The sequence below is a fragment of the Daldinia decipiens genome (genome assembly GCF_022478715.1).
Source record: "Daldinia decipiens strain CBS 113046 unplaced genomic scaffold F4813scaffold_5, whole genome shotgun sequence".
Classification (NCBI taxonomy): Eukaryota; Fungi; Ascomycota; class Sordariomycetes; order Xylariales; family Hypoxylaceae; genus Daldinia; species Daldinia decipiens.
Window position 1 is genome coordinate 739415 of NW_026054548.1, and position 20952 is coordinate 760366.

The 20952-nt window shown below is 46.8% G+C and overlaps 8 protein-coding genes and 1 non-coding gene across 9 annotated transcripts; 4 read left to right on the forward strand and 5 right to left on the reverse strand.

The window, feature by feature from the left end:
- The first annotated feature begins 360 nt into the window (after positions 1 to 360).
- F4813DRAFT_348714 (kinase-like domain-containing protein) lies at positions 361 to 3480 on the forward strand. The gene is made up of 5 exons (XM_049242110.1): positions 361 to 1155; positions 1228 to 1568; positions 1632 to 1804; positions 1855 to 3004; positions 3104 to 3480. The coding sequence occupies exons 1-5, from the start codon at positions 541 to 543 to the stop codon at positions 3171 to 3173; spliced, it is 2349 nt and encodes a 782-aa protein (XP_049102859.1). The 5' UTR covers positions 361 to 540; the 3' UTR covers positions 3174 to 3480.
- A 612-nt stretch (positions 3481 to 4092) lies between these two features.
- Positions 4093 to 6625, forward strand: F4813DRAFT_267274 (MFS general substrate transporter). Its single transcript, XM_049240334.1, has 3 exons — positions 4093 to 4242; positions 4369 to 4685; positions 4823 to 6625. The coding sequence occupies exons 1-3, from the start codon at positions 4176 to 4178 to the stop codon at positions 6068 to 6070; spliced, it is 1632 nt and encodes a 543-aa protein (XP_049102860.1). The 5' UTR covers positions 4093 to 4175; the 3' UTR covers positions 6071 to 6625.
- On the reverse strand, positions 6625 to 9492 carry F4813DRAFT_267299 (uncharacterized protein). Its single transcript, XM_049240336.1, has 3 exons — positions 9081 to 9492; positions 8936 to 9014; positions 6625 to 8882 (listed from the first exon to the last, which is right to left on the reverse strand). Exons 1-3 carry the CDS (start codon positions 9351 to 9353, stop codon positions 7180 to 7182), a joined length of 2055 nt encoding a protein of 684 aa, XP_049102861.1. The 5' UTR covers positions 9354 to 9492; the 3' UTR covers positions 6625 to 7179.
- F4813DRAFT_t34 lies at positions 6713 to 6815 on the reverse strand. Its single transcript has one exon. It is a non-coding gene; the product is annotated as a tRNA-Ala (tRNA).
- Positions 9493 to 9645: 153 nt separating the features above from the next.
- Positions 9646 to 10326, forward strand: F4813DRAFT_348721 (uncharacterized protein). Its single transcript, XM_049242111.1, has 2 exons — positions 9646 to 10249; positions 10304 to 10326. Exons 1-2 carry the CDS (start codon positions 10035 to 10037, stop codon positions 10305 to 10307), a joined length of 219 nt encoding a protein of 72 aa, XP_049102862.1. The 5' UTR covers positions 9646 to 10034; the 3' UTR covers positions 10308 to 10326.
- Positions 10327 to 10669: 343 nt separating this feature from the next.
- F4813DRAFT_379072 (uncharacterized protein) lies at positions 10670 to 11848 on the reverse strand (the record flags this gene model as incomplete). The annotated part of the gene is made up of 3 exons (XM_049245405.1): positions 10670 to 11335; positions 11391 to 11716; positions 11785 to 11848. The coding sequence occupies 3 exons, from the start codon at positions 11846 to 11848 to the stop codon at positions 10670 to 10672; spliced, it is 1056 nt and encodes a 351-aa protein (XP_049102863.1).
- On the forward strand, positions 11735 to 13946 carry F4813DRAFT_267279 (mitotic checkpoint protein BUB3). Its single transcript, XM_049240335.1, has 3 exons — positions 11735 to 12253; positions 12342 to 12680; positions 12744 to 13946. Exons 1-3 carry the CDS (start codon positions 12241 to 12243, stop codon positions 13466 to 13468), a joined length of 1077 nt encoding a protein of 358 aa, XP_049102864.1. The 5' UTR covers positions 11735 to 12240; the 3' UTR covers positions 13469 to 13946.
- Positions 13947 to 13949: 3 nt separating this feature from the next.
- F4813DRAFT_400065 (uncharacterized protein) lies at positions 13950 to 15493 on the reverse strand (the record flags this gene model as incomplete). The annotated part of the gene is made up of 2 exons (XM_049248233.1): positions 13950 to 15085; positions 15189 to 15493. The coding sequence occupies 2 exons, from the start codon at positions 15491 to 15493 to the stop codon at positions 13969 to 13971; spliced, it is 1422 nt and encodes a 473-aa protein (XP_049102865.1). The 3' UTR covers positions 13950 to 13968.
- Positions 15494 to 18518: 3025 nt separating this feature from the next.
- F4813DRAFT_348733 (norsolorinic acid reductase) lies at positions 18519 to 20502 on the reverse strand. The gene is made up of 3 exons (XM_049242112.1): positions 19947 to 20502; positions 19717 to 19856; positions 18519 to 19659 (listed from the first exon to the last, which is right to left on the reverse strand). The coding sequence occupies exons 1-3, from the start codon at positions 20236 to 20238 to the stop codon at positions 18958 to 18960; spliced, it is 1134 nt and encodes a 377-aa protein (XP_049102866.1). The 5' UTR covers positions 20239 to 20502; the 3' UTR covers positions 18519 to 18957.
- Between the last annotated feature and the right edge of the window lie 450 nt (positions 20503 to 20952).

Here is a 20952-nt window from a genome sequence, read left to right on the forward strand (position 1 = left end):
CCAATTTCTAAAAATTGTTTTTCTTGGGGGGGCTTCCGTTCCTCTTTTTTATTTACACGTATCAAATTTCACTTTGTTTCGGCCCCTTGCTGAATAAAAAAAAAAAAAAAAAAAAAAAAAGAAAAAGAAAACCCCCCCCCCGAAACATAGCCCTGTTAGGCGACGGCTATCTAGTGTTAGGAGATCTACGTTAGACCCATCGTACCTTTGGCAAAAGGCGTGCCTCTAGAGCTAGGTAGGCCCTCCAAGAAGTAGAGCGAGGGACTATGACCTGTTGCCTAGCTGTATGCCTGTCGGTAATGGTCTACCGGTGTTTGCATCCTATATTCGGCGACTGACATGTATTGTAATGCCCGTCCTACTCTCCTATAAATTTCTTATATTTCAACTAGTACTCTCTTCATTCATCTCGTGTAGTTTCTGCCGAACCCTCTATGCACTTAATTTACCATATCAGCAGAATTGTATTAAGTAGTTACTCCAATAATTCCCCCACGGCCGCCGTCACCTTGTCCCCCCTTATAGAAACCAGGTATATCCATGGCGCGAGGTAAGAAGAGCCACGGCGCCCGGAAGAACGTAACAAAAGGTGTTACCGGTAACAGTAACGAGCCTTACCTAGACCTGGCGCCATTTAAGGATTTCTGCGAGCATATAGACAGAAAGAAAAGACGCTTCGTCGGATTGGATGCCTTCGACAACGATACCAGCTTCATTCCTTTCGAGGTCATACGTGACTACTGGACCAAAGCTCGAGTAAACACTGCCCTAAAGGCGTTCAGGGGCAACCTTACTTTCAATATCGAAAATATACGCAACCATTATATCCGCATCTTCTCGATTCTCGTATACTGCGACGCTGTTAGCCACTTACAAGAGTTTACCAGGCATAACCTAAATGATGCCAAGTTACCATTGAAGCAACACCCAATGGAATGGCCAACAGGTCCCATTTATGCTAGGTTATTTGAGAAAGTCTCTAAACATCAATGGACCTTCTTCCCCTTTATTTTTAGCGATGCTCAATTGGATGATAATTGTCTCGACGATAACACCGTGTTGCCTATCGAAAAGGTGTCTCAAATCTCCCAAGGAGACGCAGCGGTCGTCCAGATGATAAAGATTGACGATTCGTGCAATTCACTTGCGCCAAGGGTATTTACCAATAACAGTCCCTCAAATTTATCACACTTCACATAACTTACCTTTCATTCCGTTTCAATCTAGGATCAACACGGTCGGCCCAATCAGGACATATTCGTACTGAAGACGTATCATAGTCATAAGTTCGAGAAGCTGTATATCAACGAAGTCAAAGCGCTGCGAATGCTTAAAACCTCACCCTCTTCGAACATCATTGCCTATTATGGATCTTTCCAGCTAAATGGCACATACAACATCATACTCGAGCATGCTGATAGAGGAGACCTGGCGGCTCTGTTTAGGGAACGTGCCCCAACAGGTACCGAGATTGAAGAGTTCTGGAAGAGCTTAATACCACAATGCCTTGAGGGACTGGGCCGCATCCATCACTTGATGATGAACGTTGACGAAGATGGTGTCAATGGGTATTACTCCCTTGACGTATATTGAATGAAGTTTATATCGAGTAATTGACATGATCTCTCTAGGATTCACGAAGATATCAAACCCGATAATATCTTGCTCTTCAAGGGTCGCTCAGGGTCGCGCTATGACTTCATCCCCAAGATTGCGGATTTCGGACTATTCACCCATGTCAGAACTTCCAAGGCAAACAGCAGTGAGGCAATGGGTCTGGATAACCTTGGGAACCAACTATACAGTACGTCCTCCTCGGACCACGCTCTATCTTCATATCCTAACAAGGGATAGGTTCACCTGAATGCGGTCATACGTCCTCCTATCAGGAGAACGCTCCAAACATGATTAACACCAAAGCAGACATATTCTCCTTTGGTGCTGTCTTGAGTGATGCTTGCGCATGGGTCAAGGGGGGCCCCAGGGAGAAAGCCAAGTACAACGAGCAACGGAGAGACTATCACCAGACCATCAAAGCATTCCGCGGAAGTGATTATGAGGCTTGTTTCCACGACGGTGTAGGCCGCTTGCCTGTAGTCGATGAGATGCATGCAAGCATTCGCGATCATTGTCAATCCGTCGGAGATAGTATCACGCCCCGTGTCATCGACATGATTGAGAAGCACATGCTGCTACCTAACGCCAATAACCGCTACAATGCCAAGCAGCTGAAGACTCTGTTCAATGAGATTTTTGACATCCCAAACGACCAAGGTCAACGCCCACCACTTGATCCACCACCTCCAGATATATTGCCGATGGAGCACGAACGAGGTCTATGTCTCACAGCACTAGGGGAGCACATCGCAAAATTACAATCTACCTCTGGCCTGAGTGCAAGAAAATCTCGAGACGCTATCGATATAGAGATCCACGAGCTTGTAGATGACCTCAAGAGCAACGTGCCCGGCCGACACCACATCCTCTTCTTCGACGACTCCACAACCATGGAGAAGCACGCGCAGTCGGTCGAGAAGACATCCCTCGCGCTTCTTTATCTAGCCAGGGAATTAGAAGGCCACGACGTAGAGTTTTCCTTCGCATCCGACCCAAAGCGCCTCCATCGCAGGCGGCGAATCAAAAAGCTGGCCGACATAGTGGCGCACCACAGCTACCGCCGCGAGCCCGGACTCATCGAGCTCGGGTTCGGGCAGCTCGTCGACAGCGTGCTCATCCCTTACTTGCCGATCCGGAAGTTAGGCATGAACTTCAACTTCTTCGCGAAGAAGCCGACGAGCATATACGTTTTTACGGACGGCGACTGGGGCGACGACCAAGAGGTCGCCTACCGCGTCGAACGGCCGATAGGGCGGCTAAACAAGGTGCTCCAGGAGCGGAAATTGGATAAAAACCACATCTCGTTCCACTTTGTGCGGTTTGGCGATAGTGCGAATGGGAAAGCGTATCTCGATCATTTGGACAGTTTCGGTAGGGACGATAATTGGTAAGACATACCGCTTTAGTTGTGTATAACTAACCTGCTAGGTTAAGAAAGTTCTACGTTAAACAGGAGAAGAAAAAGCTAACTATGAAATTGTTATAGGGATAATGTTGATGTTAAGACTGTCTTTAGTCCTGTTAAGGATATTGTCATTGGTCCGCTTGTCCAATGATAAGTCCAACGATACCCGGAAAAGGGGGTGTGGGTAGAAGGTATGGCACCACCTGTTGTGACCTCGAAACCACATGTTTTAATATTCTGTATAATAAGATCTGGTCGTGGTATTACTGGCGGCATATGATTTACGCGACTTTCTCACACTGGTTGTTTTCTACTTAACCTGGCTGATGAGTCGCAGCTGTATGAATATTGATGTAAAAGATAGGGGTGATAACTGGGTTACCCATTTGGCCTGGGTATTATGTATACGCTACCTCTTAAGTATATAGCTTCATTCATGACATTGTATTATATCTCACACACATACACAAAAGACTTGATGCGAAAAGTGAAGTTCATAACAGGTATACTACTAATACGTGGGCTACTGAAAATAAAAGGGGTAGCTGACGGGAAGGAGTGCACGGGCCTAAAACTCATTTATCAATAGTTATGATCTCGTATAACTAGTTAACTATGAACTTATACTCATCCGAGTATAACTTGAGCTTCTCACTATCACATCTGGGTATTTACTCACTACTCAACTTGATAAGGTCCACACCATCATCTCTCATCAACGTGATACAGTATGCTCACATCCAATTTATAGCAGCCAGATATATTGCAAGGATGTTCTGCCGAGTAAACTCCAAAGAATCAGTCAGTGATCGACGAAGCGGTCCCCTCAGGCCGACCTCGCAAGCGCCATCCACCCTTCCCCGCACAAGCAGCGGAAACAAAACACGCACGCACATACACACACATGGACATACATACCTCCTGAGCTACCTTCTTCAAGCTGGGTGCGATCAGCAATCTTCTCTAACGACAGGATCTAGGTACTAGAGAGGTAGCAGAAGAAAATCCCCTCGGAGGGTTTAGACCAGAGCTGAGCTGAGCCGAGTCTTGGTGTTTAATTGGATACCGTCCATCGTAGCTAGCAACAAGCAAGCAAGCGAGCAAGCGAGCAAAGTAAGAAAAAGAGTCTAGATTGGACTAGACTAAACAAACCATGACTTCGGATAGGGCGCAGGATTCGTCTTCACATGCCTTTCCTACCAAGCAACTCACTATCCTTGGTGCGTAACCCAACCTACCTACTTACCTACCTACCTATCCAACAATCCAATCCAATCCATTCCATTCCAATCCAATCCAACCCTTCAAGCATCCGACTCCCATCCTGACCCCTCGCAACCCAACAGCAATATGCCGCTTCTCGGAGCCAATCGCGTTCAACTCCATCCTCGCGTACACGTACGTGATGGTCCAGGACCTGCACGGCGGCGACGACACCGACGCGTCCTTCTACGCCGGTCTCCTGGTCTCGGCGTACGCCGTCGCCGAGGCCCTGACCGCCATCGGCTGGGGCGCCCTCTCGGACAAGTACGGGCGGAAGCCGGTCGTGCTCTTCGGGCTCGGCGGCGTGGCCATTTCGAGCCTCATCTTCGGTCTGGCCACCGAGTACTGGGTGGCGCTATTGGCTAGGTTTATCGGCGGGGCTTTGAATGGTAATGTTGCCGTAAGTGATGCTTTTTTTTTTCCTTTTTTTTTTCTTCCTCCTCCTCGTCTTATTCAATTAGATGAATGCGTCTGTCTATAGTAGCAATTTTCCCATCGTGACTTGAATAATCAGGTACTTACTCACACCGACTGCAGGTGATGCAAACGATGGTTGCGGAAATGGTCAAGAATCCGGAGCACGAGCCAAAAGCTTACGCCACTCAGCCTTTCGTCTGGACCCTGGGCGGTATTATAGGATCCGCCATGGGAGGATTTCTAGCCCAACCGGCGATATTCTATCCTTCACTATTTCCCGCCGATGGCGTCTTCGGAAAGTATCCTTATCTACTGCCAAACCTCGTGTCGGTCATTGTCATCGTCTTGGCTATTATACAGGGAATACTTTTCCTCGAGGAAACTAACCCGCGACACGGAAAGGCCACTGCTGCGACCGTCTTCGAGGAGGATGACGATATCGTCGATGAGCGTACTCCGCTCCATCAACGTCCCAAGGATCGAAGATCGTCTGCTCAGAGTCACCCGTACGCCGCAAGCGATAGACCGGTATTTATCGAGGAAAGTCTTCCAGTGCCAGTCGAGCAGAACTTCGACCTGAGGAGATCGTCTTTTGGGACCGTGCGTTCGATCAAACTCCTTCCTAGCTCCCCGAAGCAGAACTCGGTGTTTAATGGCCGGGCCTTCAATTTCACTATCATAATGGTAACCATCGCGCTCGTCCTGGTTTCATACCATCAGATGGCATTCAGCACCCTTCTACCTACACACCTCTTGGATAGGCCAGCGGCCGCTCCAGGCCAACTTGATTTGATTGGTGGCTTGGGGTACACCGTCCACGACGTAGGGATCTACTTGTCGGTTAATGGGATCCTCGGTCTGCTCATCCAGGGGTTCATATTCCCGATTTTTGTAGACAAGGTCGGAGTATGGAAGTCGTTTCTCATCAACATCGTTTTCTATCCTCTAGCATACGTGGTCATGCCTTTTTTATCTGCTTTACCTCCCTCCCTCGTATCCCCTGGAATTTATTTCTCCATGATCCTACAAAGCCTCTTCGGTATCATTGTTATTCCCTGCGCTCTCATCATGTTGAAAGATGCTACACCGTCCCCACTAGTGCTTGGGAAGGTCAACGGGTTAGCTATGTCTGCTTGTTGTTTAGCTCGAACTGTATCTCCGCCACTAGTAGGTATCATCTACAGCGCTGGCGGTTCCGCGGCTGCTTGGTTTAGCTGCTCTGGCGTTGCGGTAATTGGTATTATACAGCTCCTCTGGGTACCAAGGAAGCACATACCTAATATTGTGGTTAATAATACGATGGTGAGTAAAAGCCGACCGGGTTTGCGAAATGAGGAAGCTGGAATATGTCCTGCCATATCGGAGTAATGCATTTCGAATATCATCATTTCCGCGAAGGAGTCAGATGCGCATATGATCTCTTTTTTTCTACTTGCATCGATACGAGTTTATGAGGGTATTGGGTATATAGATTGGCATATTTTTTTCTGATATTTGGCATACCAAGGTTAAGTTGGGATAGAAAGAGGGTCAGGACTACTACACACAAGGTAATGATATTATGATCATACGTCGATAGATTGGATATTTGACGACCGCATTAATCGAATTTGGAGTAACAAGGTATATGATTTAGCGATAATTCTGTTAATATCAATTGGAGCATTTTCTTTCTTTTATAACACTAAGGGTTGTTCTTGGTTGATCAGACAGAGGCATTGCTATTTTATAGCGACATGAAATTTTTTTTTCCATTCAATTGTGATACAGTAATTCGAGTTATGATTCGACATCAACTTACCCATTAAATGAAAGAGAGATAAAAAGGACCAAGGTCAAGGTTAAAAAAGGGGAGCAAGACGTGAGAGAAGAAGAAAACAGAAAAAGAAAACAAAAGAAGAAAAAAACCTAACCTCGCGAGAAGGGAAAGCCAACAGCACCTAGGTTAGGAAATTCTAGAATAAAAATGAAGAAAAATATAAGGTACAAGAGGAATCTAACCTCTAAAGATGGACTCGCGGGGAATCGAACCCCGGACCACTCCCAAGTTGTACATATGATCTCAAAATCACACACATGCTAAGGGAGTATTATACCACTAAACCACAAGCCCGTATGATGATGATGGAACCGTGTGAGATACGAATCTCCGGCTGTTGGGAATTTCGCGTTGTTGTATTTAATTATCGGACTAAAATTCGTAAGATGGGGCGACGATGGGGCTACGAATGGGGGCAGCCCTAATCAAACACGATTGTAGATAAACCCACTTGCGTACGGGGTTATGTTCTAGCCTTCTAACCTAGGTGATTGCGATAGACAGCGTTAGGCGAATTGTAAGTGATATATAAGGTACCTAATAATAGAAAAATTGTATAGGCAATCCGGACGTACATTATCATAGGTAGGTAGATAATGCTGCTTCTCATCCGCATTGAGGTTTGTGCCGCAGTTGGTATATCAACAGAGAGTATAATTCATAATTCGCTCCGAATGCCGCCCATCAGAAGCGCATCAACCTTCGATCCTTTCTTAAGAGGCCCCTTGCCGCTTGGCATGCACAATAAGCAATTGGCGCCTCTAAGACTCCCAACCTTAGAACTTCGTTGGCCTCCCGTGCTGGCAGCAAGCAGATTTCCGTCTTTGCCCACCGAGACGATTGCGCGGTGGTACTCGGGCCGTGTCTTGTCCAAAACAAAGTCGTGTACGAGTGTTACGGGGACCCTCGTTAAGCCGGCCGGTGAGATACCCGACATCTGGTGGAGAGAAGGTAGGACGAAGAGATGGAATGTGACGATGGCAGAGGCTGGGTTGCCAGGTAGAGAAAATATGACCTTTGTGACTCGCTCGCCAGCGTTGTCCTTTACGGGAACGGTAGCAAATGTCGTTGGTTTGCCCGGTTTCATTGCGACGCGGCCAAAATGGATTGTCCCGCCTAGTGATCTCTCGATTGTTGGCTTCAACAAGTCGAGCTCGCCCATTGAGACTCCTCCTGTAGTAATGATGAAATCAACGCGCCGTAATGCGTCTCTTAGTGTCTCTTCCAGGGTACTAGGTTTATCTGCCGTTATCCCTAGGTCAACAACCTCGTACCCACACTCCTTCGCGGCGGTCATCAAAGTGATCCGGTTGGTATCACGTACTTCTCCCAGCCGTAAATCGCCAGGCCGATCGTGCTGGACGATTTCGTCTCCAGTGGATAATACCCCTATGACCGGCTTACGGTAAGCCTTCACTTCGGCAACGCCGACAGCAGCAAGGAGACCTATTTCGCCACCAACTGCCGAGATCTGCTCGCCCTTGCTGAGAATGATGGTTCCTGTCTTAATATCGCTACCAACCTCTCGAATGTTCTCCCCCTTTTGCACATTATCAGCTAGGATCTCTACCTCTTTCTCTTCCTTGCCATCGTCAGTCATGGTCTTCAGAATTGTATCCTCTACCATAATAACGGAAGTAGCCCCTGGAGGGAGTGGTGCCCCGGTGGTTATTCTAGTAATTTCTCCTTCCTTCAATGGCTCAACTTCTCCTGGAGAGGCATGAGACACAGAGACGACGGGGAAAACGCCTCTCAAATTCCCATCCCTAGGTACAACTACTGCATAACCGTCAACAATACTGGCTCTGAAAGCAGGGACGTTTTCCCTCGCTTGCACATCTTCAGCTAATACATGACCAGGCAGCGATCTGTCGACCTTCAACGTGACTACTTCTGGCAATGGTGTGTGGTCCTTAATTTTGCTGAGGGCATTGTTAACCGAAAGCATCGGATAGGGGGATTCTCTGTTCCTACGGCTAGGGCCTAGGCTAGGATCGTTGGACAGTGGATTCGTGCTGGGTGCCGTATGCCTAACTAAGTGACCATGGCCGTGGCTATGGCCGTGGCTATGGCCGTGTCCATGACTATGACTAGGCGGATGGTTATTCCCGTGGTCATGACGATGATGATCGTGAGAATGTGAATGACCTCCACTGGATTTTATGCCGGCCTCTGCTTCGAGCTTCTTGGTTCCACCTACGTGTAATGATCTAGAATCCATTCCTGCAGCCTGCAGACAAGCGTGTGGTAGCGTCTTTAAAACTGCCTGTAGATTTTCTCGGGCTCCTTTTGGAGATCCCGGAAGGGTTATGATGATTGATCGGTTCCTGACGCCTGCAACCGGACGAGACATCATGGCAACTTATATGATCAGTCGATGATCTTATAATATGTCACAGGGCTTGTATACTAACATGGAGTGACGTTTAAAGAAGCCGCCAACATGCCATGAACAAGTCCAGGCGCGGGTTTATGAATCAGGGCCGAAACAGCCTGGGTTCAGTCAGCCAAACTGCTACATTTCTTGAGTATATAATACACTGGACTTATGTAATTTACCTCTGGTGTATTGTCCGCCACCGCAAAGCCCGTTCCGCCAGTAGTAAGTATGAGATTAAAAGTCTCGGCGGCCACATCCGTCCATAGCATAAGCTGTTGTTGAATCTGAGTGGCAACATCGGGAACAATCTTGGTATCGACAAGCTCCCAACGCCCATCGCCTTCCTCTTCAAGGACGCTGCTTAAGGCTGCCTGAGAAGCATCGGTTGATGGATCCCTAGCTGCCGTCGTAGAGACGATGAGTAATGCAACCCTTAAGGTAGCATTAGACATAGTTTCAGTGATCTGATTCGATAATTGTGAAATTCGATTAGGATGTGAATCCAATTATAGATTAGGGGAATATTCGAGTGTGTTCGAATAGCTGTTGAATTGAGTTATATAAAATGAAGAATCTTGGTGTAAGTGAATCTTGGACCTGTATTGTGTATGAGAGAGAAGCATCATTGATTGGTACAGTGCAAATGCGGGGCATTCAGTTAAACAGCTCGTCTGCCATTGAGATAAGCAAAAGCTTGGAATGATTTTGAAAGTTTATAAAACATAGTACAATTATAGATTTATAAGCTGGTTTCTAAATAAAATCTTAGCATATACATAATTGGTACCTACCTCCATATGAGTCTGTGACTTCCACAGGTAATACGGTACATTAATAACAGGCATTATTTCATGGATTATGTCATACAGTGGAGATTGTAAAGTATTCCCGTCGCACCGTACCATCAATGGCATTAAAAGCTTAAAGTCCCCCCACACAACTCCGATAAGATAAAGCTTCGCCCAACAACGGAAATTTTACCTATTTCGTAGCTTCTCGACCCGAATCTTCACTTATCTTTTCCGCACACGCGATTATCACGTGTTGAAGCGTATCCTGACTGCACTTGTGCTCCTATAACACCAGGCAATTCTGAGAGCCCCGACTGAAAGTGGATGGCTCCTTAAGAAACAATGGTCCGAATCAAGGAGCGTTACCTCCTAGTGAATATCCTCTACCCGAATGAACTTGGCAGTCGATCTGATCTCCCTGATGTTGTACTTATCAACCAGCCTACGACCGACCAGCTCAACGCCGCAGGTCTCCTTAGGGGCATACGTGCCGAGGTCGCCAGTTTGTTTGGCGACTACGGCTCGGGGCTTATCGAAGGCGGAAACTTAGGAGGTGAGTCAGTAGTGTGAACTCGTCGCGACTATTACACAGCTCACGTTGGCGTTACTAGTTAAATACTTCTCTCACGCCACCTCTACCTTTATTTTGCGTATTTCGCGATCATCATATCGTCTTGTCTGGGCCGCTCTCACCTTCATGAGCAGTATTCCGGTTAAGAATGGGAAACCATGCGTCTTCCGTGTTGTCCACGTAAGCGGTACTATGCGTAAAGCGGAGGAAGAAGCTATCCGTCGCGCTCGGAATCTCATTTTTGCGGCGGAGAACGACCACAAGGAAAAGGCTAGAGATTCCTTTAGTAATATGTTCGGGGAATCCGAACTACCACAACGTGAAATTGCCATGACAGACTTACTGGACGTTGGAGACGATGATAGCGACGTGGAGATGGGGGAACTAAGTGACGGCTGAGAGAACATCACTGATTTTTGCGAACTACCTTAATCCCGCTATCACCTGTTGGTGGCGGCATCCCGTCGAATTCGTCATCGTCATCATCTGGGATCAGGTCTGGTGTGGTAGTTCCCGTGTCGCCCTCCATTCCTCTGCGCTGCTCTTCCCACTCCTTATCCTCCGCTGCATCATATACATCTTTCGCGTCAATCCATCTCTCTTGGATGTCCTGGACTTCCATCATCGATCCTTCGTTGCGCATTGCAACCTGCCAGACGGAATCATTTGCGCCCTCCGCGCCGCCGAAAACATAACCACCCGCCCTATCGATAACCCGCAAAAGATGCGTCATGCTCTTCTTATTCTCAACAGCGAGAACCTCGAACCGAACTAGAGCAAAGCTCTCCACTAGGTTGGCAACAGCTTCATTTAGTCTACGGAACTTATCACTGCGCATTGCAGGCGATTCCTCTTCAAGGACCGACATCAGGTATGAGAGGTCTTGTACTTCGGTGTAGTAATCGAGGTTGAAGGGCAGCGGGTCGTAGGACGAGACTTTATCGATCTTAGTAAGAACGTTTATGTGAGGGAGGTCCATCTGGAGCATGGCGCGAAGGGTTAGTAGTAGGTTGGATATGTAAAGGGAAGGTTGAGTAAGGCAGAAGCTATCGGAAAGATGGACGGCGACAAGCTACGGTCTGTTAGTTGCTTGGATCTAGCAAAATACGGGTACTTCAAGTGCGTACTCGGTAGCCCAACTTTTGGAGCTTGAAGAAAATGTTCCGAAGTGAGTTATGATGCGTATATAGCTCAACTTGGCCGGGACAGTCAAAAAGAACATATGATTCTCCCAACCCCTTCAGTCCATTCTCGAGCCATTCCATGTTGTTCTCAAGCTCTTCAAACGCGTATAGTATACCGCCGTTTGGTCCAAGCTGGTCATCATTCATGATCTCTTCGAGCGTAATTAAGTCGCGAATATCTAAGGCACAGGGATAGCTCGTGTGGTCGTTGGCAGGATCTAAGTTCACAACAGAGCATTCGCGTCCTATGGCGCTCATGAACTGGTGCACTGTGGACGGTTAGAGAACCTGGCTGCTCAATAAGGAAATCATAAAAGAGCTAGTTAGGGTAACTTACTGCCATCACAATAAGTGCTCTTTCCTGAGCCTGGACTCCCTAAGACAAGTTGTGCGAAGGGCATATTGTGCTTTTGTGCAAAAGAATAGGTACCTATATCTATAGTATTACGGGGCTGAGGAGGGTAGGAGAGTAGGAGAGTGAAGAAATGGGTGACGGGAATGCAGGCTGAAGATGGTAAAAAGGGAAGCTACAATTGCCCCTCCATCCCACTTTGACGAGCTTCGGGGAAAATTAAAGTGGGTAACTATAAAGTGGAACCAAGCTTGTCTTATCACTGGGGTAATTCGTACCCCTGTAAAGTCCTAGTTAACGTAGGTACATAGGTACCTACCTAGTATTGATATTTACTTCGCCGACTCTTGATTGGCATTTCATCACCGGTAGGTATTCAGTAACCTAACCTAGAGAGCTTCATTCTCCATATATCACCGCGTAAAAGTTCCCCAAGGCATCATGGCACCACCAGGTACGTTGTCTAATTATCTCCTACTACTCAAATCGGACCGATCCTCAAGCTGCTTGGTCGGCAATTAAACTAACAAACGCGAAAACAGCAACGCAGTTCGAGCTCGCGCAACCGCCCAACGACGCCATCTCGGCGCTCGCCTTCTCGCCAGATTCGCCGTCGCGCCTGCTGGCTTCCTCCTGGGACAAGAACATCTACCTATACGACACGCTCCAGAGCGGCGATGACGGAAGCCACGGGGCCCTGCTGCGAACGTTTGAGAACCGCGCGCCAGTGTTGGACGTGTGCTTTGGGAGAGGTGGCAACGAGGCTTTCAGCGCCGGCATGGATTGGCAGGTCCGGCGCATCGACCTCGATAGCGGCGAGCAGACTACCTTAAGCAAGCATGCCGCGCCTGTGCGGAGGGTCGTATACAACAAAGAACACTGTAAGCTCCTCTGCTCGGGAAAATAAATCATCAGAAGGTCGTCGTCAGACTAACTCGCAGCAGCTCTACTCTTATCCGCCTCCTGGGACAGTACCCTACACGTCCACGACCCATCGAGCCCCTCCCTCTCCCCCTTAATCGTCCCTCTCCCTGGAAAGCCGCACGCCATGGCTGCCAGCCCGTCCAAGGTGATCGTGGCCATGACATCGCGACTAGTGCACATCTACGACCTATCCGCCCTCTCCAGCGCGCTGGCCTCGCAATCCGGAGAACCGCCGCAGCCATGGCAACAGCGCGAGTCGTCTCTAAAATTTCTGACGCGCGCCGTAGCTGCCATGCCCTCAGACGCTGGGTACGCGACGTCGTCGATCGAGGGGCGCGTGGCGGTAGAATGGTTCGACGCGAGCGCCGAGTCGCAAGCCCGCAAGTACGCCTTCAAATGCCACCGCACAGCGCACCCCCAAGCCGACGGCGGCAGCACCGACGTCGTTTACCCCGTCAACTCGCTCGCCTTCCACCCCGTCCACGGCAGCACTTTTGCCAGCGGCGGCGGCGATGCCACCGTTGCCCTATGGGATGCCGAGGCCAAGCGCCGCATGAAGGTGTACCAGAAGTTCGCAGACAGCGTCGCAGCCCTTGCCTTCAGCTCCGACGGGCGGTATCTCGCCGTCGGCGTGTGTCCCGGTTTCGAGACGGGTATGGAGGACTACAGCGGCGAGGGTCGTACCAAGATCTTTGTAAGGGAGCTCGGCGAGAACGAGGCCTTACCTAAGGGTAAGGGCAAGTAGACAAGTAATAACAGGCCAACCGAAAATAAGGAAGAGTTGCAACGACGTATAGCTGTATCATCTATCTATCAAAAATTTTCTAGGGACCCGGAGCTGGCTGGCGTTAAGAGCGGAAGGGAACTTCGAGTTCTATAAAATGAAATTTTCTATATCTTCAAGGTTATATAAGTTCTCGGGTGATCACGGCTATCTTGTGGGCTTGTCTGGCATTCGCTTCAAGAATAACATTACTAGGCTACCTACAGTACTTCACCGTGTTATTGCTTGCTATCATTTTAAGAATATGCTCCAATGTGCCACTGATTCTTCAATTCGACAATACAGTAATTGATGCGTCGTACATTAGGTACCTAGGTAGGTACGAATATAAAACCTAATATAAGGCCGATACACCTATCATCGCCATAAGCATAGCCAGTTGTTTCAACATTTAGATCCCTTCGTATCGAGTAAAATCGAAGTGCTTATAGGGTATAACATGGCCAGATGTAGACGCCCATCTATTCACCCGGTCTGTCGTTCCCAAGTTCCGGAGATCCCAGCCTGGTCTCGTTCTCTATGTCGCCAAGAACAAAAATGGCCGAATCCATAGCGCTAGACTCTCGGCTCTGAGAGCCATTAGGTGTACCTTGGTAGCTATCTTTTTCAAGCACTTCATCCTCATCGATCTCACTCTCATCATATGTTAAAGGTATAGTCATATCGTCTTGATCCGCTTCATACCCTTCTTCATGCTCGTACGCTTCATCCCTCGGCTTCGACTGCTTGACATAATGCATCTCTGAGCTTCGATGCTCTACTTTAGCAATAAAATGCGACCCGCTGCTTTCCTTCAAATGTCGGCCAAAATTCTCGAAATCAGAATGTTTTCTTTTTCGTAGTGTCAAGGGCTTATATGGGAACATATCTCCGTTTTGAGGAGTTAAAAAAGTAGGCTGGGTCAACATGCTAGAAGACATAACTCCCTGGTTTTCTAGAGTGGTGGATCTCCGGTGTCGTGGTCCCAACTCCTCTACAAAGTTTTCTCTGGTGGGCCAGACGTCTTTTGCTATGCAACGCCGACTTTTTATCTCACGTTGAGTCGGGGTTGAATGTTGGACCTTCGAGCCACTGAGCCTTGATCCACGCACATCGTATTTATTGGCAACCTCGCTTTCCAGTTGGAGTTTGCCCATACCCGGAAGTAAATCGGGTCTTCTTTGCTTTTGCGTACCGGTCATAAGGAACAAGAAGCTCGGCCTGGCTTCATCCCCTGAAAATCCATCGCCTGCCCGCCAGGGTGGTTCTGGTTGACTACGAGGCTTGAGGAAGCGAAATTTATTATTTCCTTTATCTGTCCTCAGTCGAAATGCACCCTTTCGCTCGTATGTCACTTGCCCGCCGTCGTTCTCACTGCATTCCACTTGCCCAGTCAGCGGTAGCTGCGGTATAATCACCCCCTGCGGCTTCTTAGTGCTTCCAGTCCTTTTGATTGTCGGCTTAGTGAATAGCGTATCATCTCCGTCTATCCTCTGCCTCTTTAGCGTCTCAGCGCCGTCAGGATAAGATGTTTCTCGCTTTCTAGATCGATGATGGTATAAATCAACTCTATGACTTAGCACGGTCGGGCTATTTTTCCTATTGTCGTGCAGGTTAGACTTTCTCGAAAGACGTTGTTTTACATATCATGATTTGGAAGAAATAGACTTTGAGTAAAAGGTGTTAAGACGTCGTACTGTACCTTGATAATCGACGCCCCAGAATATCTCCAGGAGCAGATACGACGGATCTTCTCCGTTTCACATTTGCGCGGATGGGAGAGGCTGGTATAACGAATGTTGTGTCATTATCTAAACCTAGAACCTCATCTGGCCCAGAAGAGTGGTTGTCGTTAATATTTAGGGATCGAGTACGCTCTGGGGGGGCTGCGGTCACTCCAGTACTAATCAGGGGTTGATGAACCATTGAACTAGTTAATATGGGATCCATAGACGACGGGATCGTAAACAATTCGTCAATCTGAATTGGCCCTTGTTCTGGAGCCATGATAGCAATGGGATTGGTTTAATCATATGGGTTTCGCAAGATCTTGTATGAAGTAGCCCGGTCTAGAAGACTTCGTATACACTATCCGTATAATTATTTGGAGTAGAGGTGAGATGGAAAGCTCTTGTATTGGTTAAAAAATAAGGAGCCGTCTAAGAATTTTATATGTATTGTGTAGACGACGAAGTCTTGGAAGAAGGAAAGGAGGAACAGAGAAAATGTGATAGCTTACATGTAATTCCATCCTAGGGGGTACCTAATGAACTTTAACTTACAAAGGTAGGAGCAGTATAGGTGTTACTTCCCCCTTAAGGCCCTAGGGCCAAGTCTTACCAGGTAACTTCCAGATAGGAAAATTTAAACCACCTTAGGTAATTATTTAGGTAATTCCTCATGCTTATACCTGATTTGATTAGTCTAGTTTATAATATTATCAAATTAGAGGGCTTGCTCGTTTCCTCCGTTGCCGTGCCTGGGTGATATTAATAAGAGCTTGGTTACATCTCTTGCAGTTTAGATGTTAACTTCTATAGCGTTACCATCCTATCCTTCGATTGAAAGGGGGCCAACTATCCATCTTCTACGCAGAACTTCTCGGTATAGAAAATTCTTCAGATGGCTCAAAATACAACTGCAGTTACAATATTTTGGAAATACTCACAGCTGTCACAGCCATACTGATTTTACTGTGGGAGTTGTTAATAATAGCGCTCATACCGTTAGGTTCGAGACCGTGAAGGTCGAGTATCTACTCAAACAATAGGCTAGCCATCTTGCGTCGTTTCCCCTCATTTGTTTTCGAAACTGGACCAGGTATGACTTCTCTTCAATTTTCGTAGCTAAAGCCTTACTTGATTGGCCTATTATGGACGTACCTACCTAGGTAGGTAGGTAAGTTAGACAAGATGCAAGGGAATATTTTGTGTGTATCACCAACTAGCCACGCAAACGAAGGAAGACCAGGAGATAAAGGGGGCAAACATAGGGTAAATGAGAACCAGGTGTTTGACAATATAATAGCAAGCCGCGATGGCCCAGTCACTATATTCAAACCCAGGGAAATTATTTAACATATAATGGGGAGTGACTGTACGTATTATCTCTCCGAAGAATTACCACCCAAACTATGAGTCCGAGGAAAGCCTACCCTGTAAGAGGCCATGCGTGGAGTTAGGGGTACACCAATAAAAGGATTCAACCATTCATGGATCAAATAAAAGAGTGTGTTAATATTGTAAAAGTAAGGTTTAAACTACGGGCTTAAGACTATTTTAAATAGTTAAGTGCTTAACTATCCTTGGCCTGGTAACCTAATGTGAAGTAGAATAAAAGAACAATAACCCTGTTCTTGTATGTATATTGCATCTCTTCGTAGCTAAGTTTTGTGGTCCTTAGCATAGTGACTCTGTTGCTTCTTGCACCTTCCGATCTGCCTCGTGACAGGTCTGTCTGGTTTTCAAGACTCCTCAGCCACTGTGAAGGTGACTAATATCAAGTCAGTTGAGAGAATATTATCAAGCATTGCGAGGTTCTTATACCTTTCAATGGATGGTCAGCAGGGCTGAAGGGAGTTGTAGTGGTCTGGATGATGTTTGGGGACGTAGCGTTGACTTTTGCAACATTGTTTTGACTGTTGTTGCATAAGAAAACGAAGGAGACTGATTTCTCTCCGCCCCCGGCAGTATATTTATAGGTGAGCTGTCCTTCAGATCCATCGTCGGCTGTTTTGTGTAATTAGTTCAAATTTCTATAATAATTCCCACCGAGGTAGAATGACAAACCTTCTTTAGCGTTGATTCGAATCTCTCCAGAAGTTTTACCAGAAGGTACATCGTAAAGCTTGCCGACGAGGGTTCCATAGGTAATATCAGCAGTACCCCCGGTCAGGTCGGTTGTGAGGTCGTTCTTAATTTTGATAAGGGTGTAATAAGTGGCCATGGCTAAATGTACTCCTATGCGTGTAGAGTAGAGGTGTGTAGTTTTCGAATAGTTAGGAAGTTGGCATTTTAATGTGTAATAAGATGGGCTTTGCTTCATTTATATAAAAAGATACAGTCAGTCCATTCCGGTTACTTCCAGGTTTGGAGGATGTTAAGCCTTGGTACTCATTACGAATGAAGGCACTTTTCACGGGTGGTTGTGGTCAGGTGCACATGCTTGCGTGCTGCACTGTCCTCATCTTCTCCTCACGGAATAAGTGAATCCATAATTGACTGCATGTTCCCGCTGCCGCTTTGATAGGTGGTAGTTCATATGACCTTGGTACGGGCCCCTTAAGTCTCATCTAGAAGGCACTTTCGTTTAGGAATCAAGATTTAGTCGTTGATAATCATGTATGTCAGCAATAACTATAAGTTTTCGGATGTAGTTAACCCTCTGCTGGCCGTTGTTGTCTGCGACGTATATGTCGTACTACTTTTGATGCAATAATCGCATTGTTTAGTCGGTTGCCCCCTATTCTCAATAAAGTCGCTGTATCTTGCCGCAAGTGTCGTCCGGATCCTATTGGTTATCTGAGAAAGACTATTGACGACATCATCGGGTAGTCGAGACGGATGAAGATAGATGGCATCAACCCTGTTCCGAGAACTATATTGTAATTAGCGACGTAAAATATCCTTGGAGAGACCATCATGCAAGTATTATATTATTAAATTCAACAACTTCGTGCTTCCCGGTTTACAACAATACTCAGGCTTTACTCAGGCTACATCACGCATATCTATCATTCAATCATAATTCTTGACACCGTTCTTTGATGGAAGGTAAGTGAGAACCAAGGCCAGAAATCAATATCTGATGCTGATTTCCGCTTCAGCTAGTATAGGTATCAACGTATGCAATACTTCGGAATCTACATTGAGGTCGATGTTCAATACTACGACCTGCGGTTTTCCGATCGACGAGAAGTATCCTACAACAGTTAGTTACACGCATAGATATTACCAAAGAGTCCTTTCGATCGTCCCTTTATTGACGAGTTTTCATCTTTCAAAATCTTTTAGCAAAGTCAAAGGTTAATAGTGGTGTATGTACTGTACCAGGGCTCGGCCCTTTTGAAGAGCCTTTCCCATTCTTAGTTTAGAAACATACCAGTACAGTTGTCAGCCTCGTTTTTGATTGTAACCTTTAGTTGTTGTCCCTCTATGTTCGTCATGTTCTAGCTACCAAAAATAGAACGCGACTTCAGCCAAATTCGGATTCCATAACAGCGCGTCCTCTCCTTACTCTGTAAGTTGAAATCTTACCATTCCTTCCAGAGAAGAGTGAAAACATACTCTCCGTATCCCTATATCCCATCGCCCAAAGCCATGCTGAGTTTCGATATGGAACATCGCCTTTTAAAAAGAGGACACATCCCAACAATTCTCCACATGTTCCTATCAGTTCAAGAGCCAAGCAGCCACGATTCAATAATATCTGTAGGTGAGCCACTTCCAAACATCCGAGAACGCACGAGTACTCTACTCTCCGGCTTTCTTCGGTGTGATGGGCTTCGGCTCGTTGACGTAGTCAGTTGTACCTCCCATGTTCAACACCCACACCTTGCCCGGGTGATCGGGCAGCTGGGGACCATACAAGAACGAACCGGGGAAACCGAGTTCGAAGGGAACGGCGCTTTCGATTTCCCTGATATCTTCGTCATCAAGAATCAATGTGAGAGCTTCTATGTTGGCCTTTAGATGCTCCTTGGTCCTTGTGCCGATGATCGGGAAGACGTACGGCGCTTTATGCATGACGTACGCTTGAGCCACACTAGTAATGATGGTATTCCTGCGTATAGCTACCGATTCGAGAGCCTTGCTGACCCTAATTTCCGTCTCAGTGATATCGCCAGCGCGTCCAATGGTCTTTCTCTGGCGCTGCTCTTCCGTTTTGAACTTGCCTCCGCCAAGCGCACCCCACGGAGCAAGGCTCATACCCTCGGCCTTTGTCATAGCAATGATTTCTCGCTCGAAGTCACGCGAAGCAGCCGACCATCGACCTTGATAAACGCTGAATTGGCGCAATCCATGGTTGCGAGCGTACTCATTGGCTTTGCTCACAACCCAGGCTGGTGTGTCGCTAATGCCAAGGTAGAGGACCTTTCCTGCTAGCACGAGACGGTTAAGCGACTGCATGAGCTCGGGGATTGATGTGCTGCCGTCCCACCAATGAACATAGAGCTGTATCTCGGTATTAGCAGGTCTTATATAGTATTAATATAAGTAGACATATAATACCAAGTCAATATAGTCCGTCTGTAGCTTTTTCAAACTCTCATTGACAGACACGTGTAAGCTCTTGGTCCCATTGCCTTGACTGTTAATGATGATTTCTCCATAATCTGTTTTGTAGCTAGTGCTATATTTGGTAGCGATCACTACAACCAACATCTATCAGTTTACCCTGCTGTACTTGGTATGCTTGTGTAGTAAATTAGTCAAAATAAGAGATGAAGCAATTAACATACCCATCTGATCACGAACACCACGTTTTTTCATCCACTCTCCAATCCACTTTTCAGATTGCTCGGCTTGATAGTTGTTGGCGGTATCTATAAAATTGCCGCCCTGCTCGTAGAAGAAGTCGAGGATCTCTTCTGTAGTCTTTTGGTCGCAAGCACCCATCTGATCGGCCCAGGCCACACCGAAATTCATAGCCCCCAGGCACAGGGGGCTAACTCGGACATTAGCCGTTGGGGATAGGATGCGGTAACGAGCCAGAGGGCTTTTTGGTGGCGGCGCCATTGCCATTGCCGACATGTTGATAAAAGGTTTTATAGAAAAATGCTATATATAAAAGGTTTGGGGGGACAGAAATGAGGACAGTGATGACTTCCCGTTGGGAGATTATATTTAAGTACCTAAAGTAACTTTAAGATGAGGCACCTGACCGATCAAGCGAAGTAATACGTCCAAGTTGTACCTGCTCAAGGTCTAATCAGATAATGTCTTGGGGGGTTGTGTACCTTCAACATGTAAAAAGAGCAGGAACTTAGCAGCCCTTTTATAAAAGAGATTGATTGCATACATAGGTATTAGCGAATACGTCATTTAGTGTGAGGGAAGCTCTTACCGTATTCATTGTTACACTTATGATTTAGTCCTACTAGTAGATTCTGCGTACCGTGTAGTTTCTTCATACATATGTCTAATACAGATAGTTGGTCAAGGACCTATTACGAATTTATAACTCACCCCTTTTATTTCCGAGTAGATTTATTCTCCATACAAAGGTAACTTACATGTACCTCGCAAATATAAAAACGAAGTAAGTATAGGCGTCATGCTACTATTGCCTACATATAGGATACTTATCTGTCGCTGGATTTTGGTGTTTGCTATGTCCGCAACGTCCGAGCAAGACATGTCTTAAAGGAGACGATTTCTAAGTCCGGCCGGTAGCATGCATCATTATTGGCTGGTTATTGAATGCCGGCTTTAGCGTGCCAAGACTTACAATGCCCTATTCAGGTA

Coding starts and splice junctions, on each gene's coding strand:
- F4813DRAFT_348733 (XM_049242112.1), bottom strand. CDS start 20,238: ATGTCGGCAATGGCAATGGCGCCGCCACCAAAAAGCCCTCTGGCTCGT. Junction 19,857..19,946: donor TGGTGTTCGTGATCAGATGG/GTATGTTAATTG, acceptor TGTTGGTTGTAG/TGATCGCTACCAAATATAGC. Junction 19,660..19,716: donor AGACGGACTATATTGACTTG/GTATTATATGTC, acceptor ACCGAGATACAG/CTCTATGTTCATTGGTGGGA.
- F4813DRAFT_267299 (XM_049240336.1), bottom strand. CDS start 9,353: ATGTCTAATGCTACCTTAAGGGTTGCATTACTCATCGTCTCTACGACG. Junction 9,015..9,080: donor TGGCGGACAATACACCAGAG/GTAAATTACATA, acceptor GACTGAACCCAG/GCTGTTTCGGCCCTGATTCA. Junction 8,883..8,935: donor TTCTTTAAACGTCACTCCAT/GTTAGTATACAA, acceptor TGATCATATAAG/TTGCCATGATGTCTCGTCCG.
- F4813DRAFT_267279 (XM_049240335.1), top strand. Junction 12,681..12,743: donor CGTATACAACAAAGAACACT/GTAAGCTCCTCT, acceptor AACTCGCAGCAG/CTCTACTCTTATCCGCCTCC.
- F4813DRAFT_267274 (XM_049240334.1), top strand. CDS start 4,176: ATGACTTCGGATAGGGCGCAGGATTCGTCTTCACATGCCTTTCCTACC. Junction 4,243..4,368: donor CAAGCAACTCACTATCCTTG/GTGCGTAACCCA, acceptor GCAACCCAACAG/CAATATGCCGCTTCTCGGAG. Junction 4,686..4,822: donor CTTTGAATGGTAATGTTGCC/GTAAGTGATGCT, acceptor CACCGACTGCAG/GTGATGCAAACGATGGTTGC.
- F4813DRAFT_348721 (XM_049242111.1), top strand. CDS start 10,035: ATGGTCCGAATCAAGGAGCGTTACCTCCTAGTGAATATCCTCTACCCG.
- F4813DRAFT_348714 (XM_049242110.1), top strand. CDS start 541: ATGGCGCGAGGTAAGAAGAGCCACGGCGCCCGGAAGAACGTAACAAAA. Junction 1,569..1,631: donor GACGAAGATGGTGTCAATGG/GTATTACTCCCT, acceptor TGATCTCTCTAG/GATTCACGAAGATATCAAAC. Junction 3,005..3,103: donor TTCGGTAGGGACGATAATTG/GTAAGACATACC, acceptor AAATTGTTATAG/GGATAATGTTGATGTTAAGA.